This window comes from Stigmatopora argus, chromosome 17 (genome assembly GCF_051989625.1).
Source record: "Stigmatopora argus isolate UIUO_Sarg chromosome 17, RoL_Sarg_1.0, whole genome shotgun sequence".
Taxonomy (NCBI): Eukaryota; Metazoa; Chordata; class Actinopteri; order Syngnathiformes; family Syngnathidae; genus Stigmatopora; species Stigmatopora argus.
The window spans coordinates 4,620,693-4,630,792 of NC_135403.1; the positions used below are offsets into that span (position 1 = coordinate 4,620,693).

The 10,100-nt window shown below is 40.7% G+C and overlaps 1 protein-coding gene across 2 annotated transcripts; it reads right to left on the reverse strand.

The window, feature by feature from the left end:
- Window positions 1–551: 551 nt before the first annotated feature.
- On the reverse strand, window positions 552–8,720 carry LOC144091560 (retinol dehydrogenase 11-like). Of its 2 annotated transcripts, XM_077624012.1 has the most exons (7): window positions 8,634–8,720; window positions 8,384–8,499; window positions 8,122–8,277; window positions 7,947–8,051; window positions 7,041–7,250; window positions 5,233–5,425; window positions 552–767 (listed from the first exon to the last, which is right to left on the reverse strand). In XM_077624012.1, exons 1-7 carry the CDS (start codon window positions 8,645–8,647, stop codon window positions 665–667), a joined length of 897 nt encoding a protein of 298 aa, XP_077480138.1. In that variant the 5' UTR covers window positions 8,648–8,720; the 3' UTR covers window positions 552–664. The 2 variants fall into 2 exon arrangements, with proteins under 2 accessions (XP_077480138.1, XP_077480139.1); XM_077624013.1 differs by lacking the exon at window positions 7,947–8,051.
- Window positions 8,721–10,100: the final 1,380 nt, after the last annotated feature.

The following is a 10,100-nucleotide window of genomic DNA, read 5'->3' on the forward strand; positions in this document are numbered from 1 at the left end:
ACAATTTAGAGTCCCAAAACTAGCTTGAAATGGCATTTTGGGCACTTTGAACACAAATTGTTCATTTTCCTCACAAGGGTCGTGGGGGTGCTGGAGCCTATCCCAGCTAACTATGGCAGGGGACACCCTGATTGGTGGCCAGCCAACCACACGGCACAAGGACAACCATTCACGCTGACCCTCATAGCAAGGGGGCAATTAAGAGTGTTCAACCAGACTACCCTGCAATGTTTTGTGGATTGGGAGCTAACCAGAGTACCCAGTGACAATGCAAGCCGATGCGCTAACCACTAGGCCGCCGGACTGCTTCATAAAAATTCCGTTTATGTTTTAATTTATATTCCTGTTTTTCCACTGTATATAATGACATTCCAGCAACACAAAGTCAAACCTACCATGTATAGAGAGGTTGGGCTTAAAAAAAACATGTTTTACTACTGCATACAGCAGTGGGTGAAGCGCATGAGATGGAAAAGTCTGGCTGAATAATGTGAAACTAGATATACAAATAGACAGACAACCATTAAACTCTGTATCAGTTGTATCTTTTAATCATTTGAGTCATTTTCTGCTCTTCTCTTACTTCTAGGCGTACATAATCATCCACTTCATGTTCTTAGCACTGAAGCATTGGGCGTGATGTTCACTTTATGACTAAGTGTATTCATCTCCAGCGAATTCCCAGCAGGTGGCAGCTAGCAGCCCACAGCTTTAAAGCAGTGCCATCGTCTCGGCCCGCCCAGCAGCTCTTGGAATAGGCACAGTCTCTGAAAGGAATTGAGTGCAGAACAAAGGTTTTGGATGTTCAGCTATACATACCGTATTTTATCGCATATACGCCGTATTTGTCGCTCAAAAAAATTATGACTGAATCGAGGGTACGGCTTATATGCGCACAAATTAGACAATGTGGCCGATATGGTCATTTAGTATTTCAAAATAGAGAAAAGATAAACAGAAAACGCTAAACAAATTTTACTTTGACGTCTAGGGAGGAAATTCAAGGAAAAAAAAACGAATCTTGCATAAAACGTGAAAAAACTGCCTGCCTTTGCTCACTCAGTCCGCCACCATATTACCTAGGGATGACATACTAGACCACCTGTGTCAAAGTGGCGGCCCGGGGGCCAAATCTGGCCCGCCGCATCATTTTGTGTGGCCCGGGAAAGTAAATCATAAGTGCCGACTTTCTGTTTTAGGATCAAATGAAAATGAAGAGTATAGATGTATATTAAATTTCCTGATTTTCCCCCTTTTAAATCAATAATTGTAATTTTTTAATCCATTTTTTCTGTGTTTTTTGTTCAAAAATCATTTTGTAAAATCTAAAATAAACATTGTTTTAGATCTATAAAAAATGAATATTCAGGGATTTTAATCCAGTTCTTTTAATCCATTTATTTAAAAAAATCTAAATATTATATCTAAAATGATCCGGCCCACATGAAATCGAGTTGACGTTAATGCGGCCCGCGAACCAACCCGAGTCTGACACCCCTGAACTAGACTGTTACGGACGCACTTCCTGGTTTTACTGCTCACACGACTTAGTTTTTTAATTTGTCTATGTGCAGGCAACACCCTTTCGGAATGTGCAATCCAGGACAAGATCCTTTCGATTCATACAGTATCTTAGAAATACAATGGATGATCATTTTTCTTAAGATTTTCCATTCACATTTGTACTCCTACTAAAGAATATGGAGGTGAAAATTGTGAATTAGGGGGCGTCTTATACGAGGGAAATTGTAAAATTCAACAATTCTAAGGCAATTTTAAGTGCATGGCTTGTACGCAGAGGCAGCTAATATGCAAGAAAATACCAGTGGTGTGCCGTCAGGACCTTCAAGGCCTTCTCTGCTGGCCTAAGACATATCTGAATCAGATATTATATTTTGTCCATGAATACTTATTAAATAATTCCAAATTGTCTGTTAGCTTCCTTTCATTGCTTTCCCGCTGGTTGCACTGCTTCCAGATGTGTGTTTTCATATTGAAGCATTTAACCAATCACATTTCAGCCATTATTTGTTGCCAGGGTCAGAAATCTGCCTCAAGGCCTTCACAATCAGTTCTGCAGGCTCTGCTGGATTAAACAAGCGTCGATAAGACTGTTGCTTTAACCAATCAGAATTCGATTTTGTGACACCAAGGCCTTCTCGCAGGCGTAGGGATACGTCATTGCCTTCTTGCAGGCGTATATATTTGTAGTCAAGACTTTCCAATAATGACAGAGTTAAGTATGTCTACATCATGGTGTAGAGCACGTGTCAAAGTGGCGGCCCGGGGGCCAAATCTGGCCCGCTGCCTCATTTTGTGCGGCCCAAGAAAGCAAATCATGACTGCCGACTTTCTGTTTTAGGATTTTAAAAAAAGCACTATGTACCGCACAGGTACCAAAGTGGTGGCCCAGGGGCCAAATCTGGCCCGTCGCATCATTTTGTGCGGCCCAAGAAAGTAAATCATGAGTGTCGACTTTCTGTTTTAGGATTTAAAAAAGCACTATGTACCGCACTGGTACCAAAGTGGTGGCCCACGGGCCAAATCTGGCCCGTCGCATCATTTTGTGCGGCCCAAGAAAGTAAATCATGAGTGCCGACTTTCTGTTTTAGGATTTAAAAAAGCACTATGTACCGCACTGGTATCAAAGTAGCGGCCCGGGGGCCAACTTTGGCCCGCAAAGTAAAGTGTTGCCACTTCATTGCGTAGAGGTTTGTTCACCTGACTGCCATGTGGGCAGCTGGGGTTTGAATCCCGGTCGGGAAACATTTTCCCTTGGTTGTTTCTATATATTTGTAGTCAAGACCTTCCAATAATGACACTGTAATGTGTGGTGAGTTTGTGGCGTAGAGGTTAACTCACCTGTCTGCCATGTGGGCAGTCTGGGTTTGAATCCCCGTTGGGAAATGTTTTCCCTTAGTTGTTTCTATATATTTGTAGTCAACAGCTTCCAATAATGTTAAAGTGATGTGTGGCCAATTCATGGCATAGAGGTTCACTCACCTGTCTGCCACGTAGGCAGCCTAGGTTCAAATCCCGGTTGGGAAAACTTTTTCCCTTAGTTGTTTCTATATATTTGTAGTCAAGACCTTCCAATAATGACAAATTGAAGTGTGGCCAATTCGTGGCGTAGAGGTTCACTCACCTGACTGCCATGTGGAAGGCTGGGGTTTGAATCTCAGTTGGGAAGCATTTTCCCTTAGTTGTTTCTATATATTTGTAGTCAACACCTTCCAATAATGACAAAGTGAAGTGTGGCCATTTCGTGGTGTAGAGGTTAACTCACCTGTCTGCCATGTGGGCAGCCTAGGTTCAAATCCCGGTCGGGAATTATTTTCCGTTAGTTGTTTCTATATATTTGTAGTCAACACCTTCCAATAATGTTAAAGTAAAGTGTGGCCAATTCGTGGCGTAGAGGTTAACTCACCTGTCTGCCATGTGGGCACCCTGGGTTTGAATCCTGGCCGGGAGCCAGTTTCCCTTAGTTGTTTCTATATATTTGTAGTCAACACCTTTCAATAATGTTAAAGTGAAGTGTGGCCAATTCGTGGTGTAGAGGTTATCTCACCTGTCTGCCATGTGGGCACCCTGGGTTCGAATCCCGGTTGGGAAACATTTTCCCTTAGTTGTTTCTATATATTTGTAGTCAACACCTTCCAATAATGACAAATTGGAGTGTGGCCATTTCGTGGTGTAGAGGTTCGTTCACCAGACTGCCGTGTGGACAGCTGGGGTTTGAATCCCGCTGTCATTTGACTGATCACTACACTATGTAGTTCAGTATATGGATGATCATTTTTTAATGGCAAAATGGTTCATCGTCCACCGAGATTCGAACCCTGCCCGCCCACACGGCAGTCAGGTGAACGAACCTCTACACCATGAAGTGGCCACACTTTACTTTGTCATTATTGGAAAGTCTTGACTACACAAGGTTGTTTCTATTTAAGGTAAAAATAATTCCCAACTGGGATTCGAACCACAACTGCCCACATGGCAGTCAGGTGAACAAACCTCTGCACCATGAAGCAGCCACAATTTGTCATTTTTGGAAAGTCTTGACTACACACAGTTGTTTTTAATTAAGGGTAAAATGATTTCCAACTGGGATTTGAACCATGTCTGCCCACATGGCAGGCAGGTAACAGAACCACTACACCATGAAGTGGCCACACTTTACCTTGACATTATTGGAAAGTGTTGACTACATTTATATATATATATATATATATCTATATATATATATCTATATATCTATATATATATAGAGAGAGAGAGAGAGAAATAATTAAGGGAAAATGTTTCCCAACTGGGATCCGAACCACACCTGCCCACATGGCAGGCAGGTGAACAAACCTCTACATCATGAAGTGGCCACACCTTACTTTGTCGTTTTTGGAAACCCTCGGGTACACACGGTTGCTTCTATTTAAGGGAAAATGACACGTGAAAAGGAGGATGGATTTTGGTGAGTAAAATATGGCTATATTCCTAAATAATATTTCAATTGTATGAGGTTATTATTGATGATTTTTTGTGTCGCAGCTGTAGCTGCAGTAGAGGTTTTATAGCCATAAAATAGTTTTTGAGGGTTGGATTGATTCCGACAGCTGAAGGCGTCGCTAGGAAATTCACGGACCACCACTGGAAAATACGTTATGTATACAACCTGCTTGTAAAATTTCACGCATAACATGTTTTTCGAAAACACCCATAGGACTTTAAACCATTCAATTTCTAGAGGGTCATTGTAATGTTGAATAAAAAAATAGATATTAATTAGGATCATATTTACCTAAGTAAATGTATTTCCCTAGTCAGCAGTAACAGCTAGATAACAACTAAAACTGTAACAGCGTTGACACCCTGTTATTGTGGTTTATACCACTAAATAGAAAATAAATCATGCAATAAACATTTTTCAATTGATCTGTAAGATGAGCTAAGCAAGCTATAGATTGTTTATCAACTATTATTGCTGAATATTGCAGAAAATCAGAACAGTGAATGTTTACTTGAAGCCAGAATGTAGCGAGATCTAGAATGACCCACACATTTTTGGGTTATTTGAATAGGAAATAGATACCCCTCCAAAAACACATCTCCAACTTCAAAAATGCTGGGGTTCATATTAGGGACTCTTTAGCACCCCAATGAGGGACTAGAAACTCATATACTATACATTGGATCAGTGCAGATGAAACAAAGGATGTGTGAACTTCATAGACTCACTTGTAGTGGCCCCCGTTCTGCATCTCGTTCTCGGGAGTGACAACGCAGTAGATGCTTGTGTAGGCACCCTCTGCTGAAGTTTTGATCATTGAAGAGAATACTTGGATAAACTCTTTTATAGGCCTCCTGATGTGTCTGGTTATCTCTGTGTTGACAGCACCAGGGTCAACAGAGAAGGCCATCACTCCTAATTCTGAAAATAAATGAATGAAAATTGTTTCGTCCAGGGTAGGTAGGAGATGGTCGTGTGCGGTTGATTGGTCGCTGGTCTTTTGGTCGCTCGGACCGCGACAACGGGCGACCAAAAGACCGGCGACCAAAAGGCCGACGACCAAAAGACCGGCGACAAAACAAGGGAAAATAACACGGTCTACGCATCAATAAAAGCCAACAATGGCCATGAGCAGTTTCACTGAGCCGACGTATGAGTGTGTAAGAGTTTGTATGTACATGCGTTGTCCCTTTAAGAAGGTACGTCAGTCATGGTCTTAACAAGTTCTCCAACAAAAAACAATGAAAGTCCGGGAAATCTGGAGCTTTTCTTTAGCCTAATAATTACTAGGGCATTAAGTATGACTAAATAGTAATTTGCAGTTTGTATTTAGGGAATTTGAGCAACAATTTAAATGGTAATTATCAATAACCTTCCGGGCGACCAAAAGACCGGCGACCAATCGACCGTGTACCGGAGATGGTTGTCACTTTTTTCAACCTTTCATAAATATCCTTCAAACAACATATTTTAGAATTATCTTATTACAAGGATTTTTAATACCTGGGCTTGGACTTGACATTCTTTTTTTTCAGTGTTACAGTGGTTTATTATTAATGTCTCAAACTATAAGGTTTGATTCTCGTTTTTAAATGAAATGGTATTTTCTTTAAAAATGTTGGCAACATATAAGTAAAATTTAAGTGCGTTATTAATTATTTATCTTGAGGAACATGGACAAGAATACATTATACCGCTATTTTTAAATTAGAACTTATTTCCGGAATTTAAAAAAAAAGCTCTCCAATGTAACATATTATATTGAATTAATGTATTATGGGGCGGACACGTGGTTAGGGCGTCGGCCTCACAGTTCTGTAGTGTAGGGTTTGATCCCAGGCCGGTCCTCACTCTGTGGAGTTTGCATGTTCTCTGACTAGTCTGGTTTCCTCCCACATCCCCAAAATATGCATCGCAGGCTAGTTGAACACTCTATATTGCCCCCTAGATATGAGTGCATGAATGGTTGTGTGTCTCCTTGTGCCCTGCAATTGGCTGGCCTGGGCCCCCAATTCAGGGTGTCCCCCAACTAATGTCAGCTCCCGCACCCAATACAACCCTTGTGAGGCTAAGTGGTAAGGAAAATGAACGGATGGCTAACAACTATAATGCATATCTTGCAAAATACTGGTTAAAAATGGGGACCACCACCTCAGCCAATCCAAAGGCACCGTCCCCGATACTTTTTGTGAGGTGTGTCATTGGAGTTCAGACTGTCTTCGATGGATTCGTCGTTTGTGTCTGTTGTGTCACTTAAATTGTCCTTCTATTGAACAATAAAGGTTTATCTCATCTTCTCTCCTCTCCCTTATCGTATATAAACAGAAAAAGCTTTTGAAACACATGATTTGCTTAAGGGAATAGCATATTCACAATGTTGTCTCTCAAAGACAAACATTGTTTGGTCAAGCAAGTGTAATTCCTTCTCTTTAGACCACCAAAAGTTCTTGTGGTTCAAGCATGAGACTCTCACACTTATTTTCTGCTCAGAGGAAAATAATGCCAAAAAGCGTGGAGACACATAGAGACATCATACCCTCAGTCCTCTTGGCCAGCTCTCTGGTGAACAGAACATTCGCCAACTTGCTCTGTGCATAAGCCCGCACAGGGTGGTAGTTGTTTTCACCACCCAGGTCATCAAACTGGATCCTGCCCATGGTGTGAGCAATCGAGGACAGGGTGATGACCCGGGAAGGGGCTGAGTGCTTCAGCCAGTCCAGTAGTAGGAAGGTAAGGAAAAAATGACCTACGAAGATACAAATATCAAAATATAATAACATATCACCATGAAAAAGTGACAAAACAGTATATGTATATAGTGTAAGATCACCAAATATGTGTTTGTTTTTCTCTGACTTTTGAAGGAAAATAAAAGGCTATTTGACTGTGGAGCTTATATTTATTCAAGGCTACAGTGACTCAAACGTGTGGCTTAAGATTGACTTGTGACCAGTTTAGGGTGTAGCCTGTGGTCGCCACAACACGTAATTGGATTAGAGTCAGAAAAAGAGTGCCTGGTTCAAATTGCTTGAAATAGTCCAAATATTTGTCACATTTTAAAACATGTGTAATGGAAGCAGTTGAGTGTTTTTTTCTCAAATGATGGCTAATAATTCATTCATTGATTCATTTTCTGAACCGATTTATCCTCACAAGGGTCGCGAATGTTAATCAACTACAAATAAAATATCTCATTTAAAAAATCTCTCTCTATTATATTAAGCCCTAAGTAACATATAGTAGTATAAAAGGGAAGGAAATAGTGACACAAAAAGATGACGGACTACATGCAACTACATGCTGTTGAGCTGTAAGTAGCACTACATGCCCTTTATGACGACTGTTCACCAAGAAGATAGGGCAGGGTGAATGCTCAAACAATATTAGCGTTGTATATATTGAGGAAGTGGGATAATAATAAAATAAATTAGAATTTTCATACCCAAGTGATTGACGCCAAACTGTGTCTCAAATCCATCCACAGTGGTAGAGTAAGCGCAAATAGCCACACCGGCATTATTAATCAAGTAATGCAGACCTTTCTCGGCTGCAATTGAAATGAATTTCATCAACATTTTGCCTTTTTTTGCAAGACGTGTGCATGCATGACCACCCACTGTTGTAGATGTTCTCAGCAAACTGGCAAATGGATTTGGTGTCGGCCAGATCCAATTGCCTGGCGACAACTTTGGCACATGACACCTCTCTCATGATGTCTCGGGCGGCTTGCTCTCCCTTTGCCATATCCCTGCAACCCAGAATCACTCTTGCACCTGGAATGGTTACAAGAGGCAAAATCATACCAGTGTATTTTCAAATCTGAAGGCCTAAATTCAGAAATCACCACAACACTCAATTGATATATCTACAGTAGCCTGCCTCGGGCAGCCAGATCCTTTGCCGTCTCTTTGCCTATTCCTACGTTGGCGCCAGTTATGACAGCTGTCTTCCCATCTAAACGCACATCGGAAGACCATTTGGGGATGAACAGAGACCTGGTGAATCAGGAACAATTGACAAAAATGGGTTTTGCACACTTGCGTAATAACCCCAAAATCCTCAAAAGTATAAAAGAAACACCAGATGCTTTTATGGTAGCATATGAGTATGGAGATTGTGAATAGCTTACCTGATAGCTTGCATCTTGGTGCTCTGGATATGCAGTTATGTCCTTCAGAATGTTATAGCAAGAATGCAAGAAGAGGAATGATGTAGAAATGAGTGTGTACCGTTGTTTTAAATTTCCAAAAGCTGCTCTGTGTTGATTGTAACTAATCAATTTAAACAGTATATCGAGAGGGATCACATGGGCTGCCCTTTTTGATGAAAAGACCAACAAACAGAACAATTCAGGCATACATTCGAGTCTTATGAAGGGCTTATGCTTACACGAACTTGAGGTTACAAAAAGGTAGAACATTTACAGGAACAAATATGGAGGGTTCATCAGGAACATTGATGAACAGAACAGATGTGGTGTTGGATGGTGTTCGCCTCAAGACCCCAAAAATGCCCAACTGAATTTGAATGCATACACAGTGTTCCAGGAAAGTTACTGGCACGTATTAATCTGTTTCCCCACTTTCACACTTGATGTTCCTGCATCAAAATCATTCATTTGTCTGCATCACAGAATGTTGAAATTCATTTCCGTTATTATTAAGGAGGCAGCACGGTGGCCAAGTGGTTAGCACGTCGGCTTCACAGTTCTGGGCTCCAGTTTGCATGTTCTCCTCGAGGGTTTTCTCTGTATACTCCAGTTTTTCCCCTTGTCCCAAGTACGTACAGGATAGGCTGGTTGAACACTAAATTTCCCCTACGAATAAGTGGGAGGATGAATGGTGGTCTGTTTCCTTGTGCCCTGCGATTGCCTGGCCACCGATTCAGGGTGTCCCCCGCCTGTAGTTTGCTGGAATAGGCTCCAACACCCCCTGCGACCCTTGTTAGGAGAAGCAGATCAGAAAATGAAGGAATGAATGAATGTCGGCAATACATTTAATTTCCTTTTTAAGAGAGGAACAGTGAACATTACTAAAAGCTTTTTAATTGTAAACAATGTTTGTGCGTGTGTGACGAAGTCATCATCCAATCAGCAGCTGTATATTTTTTAAAGATTCGATTTTGTCCATGTTGATCTTTGTAATATATTCATATCAGATCAGTCTAGTATGCTAGGTTGGATATGGTCAGAACCATGAACTATTTGAGCTATTTAAAAGTTCCAAAAACACTTAATTCGCTGAATTTGAAAACTTGCGGCTAGTTTGCACGACATAAGTAAACAATCTACATTTGGATATCACTAATGACTGATGTTGTCATTGATGTATATTTCTTTAATCAGTTTGTCAACTGCTTTCCATAATCAAATCACTAAAACCAGATTTTAGGGATAAATGGGGCAAGTCAGTCTCACATGTCATTAGTGTAGAAATCTAGAAGAAGCAAAACTGTAAAGTTGTTAATTGGTTATACTAGTTAGTAGTAATTGCATTTTAGCAGCAATTAAGTGTAATTTAGAGCCTTTTATTGCTGATGTAAGGAACTGAAAATTATTGTCAATCAATGTTTTTAAAATACACTGTTACATTGTCTT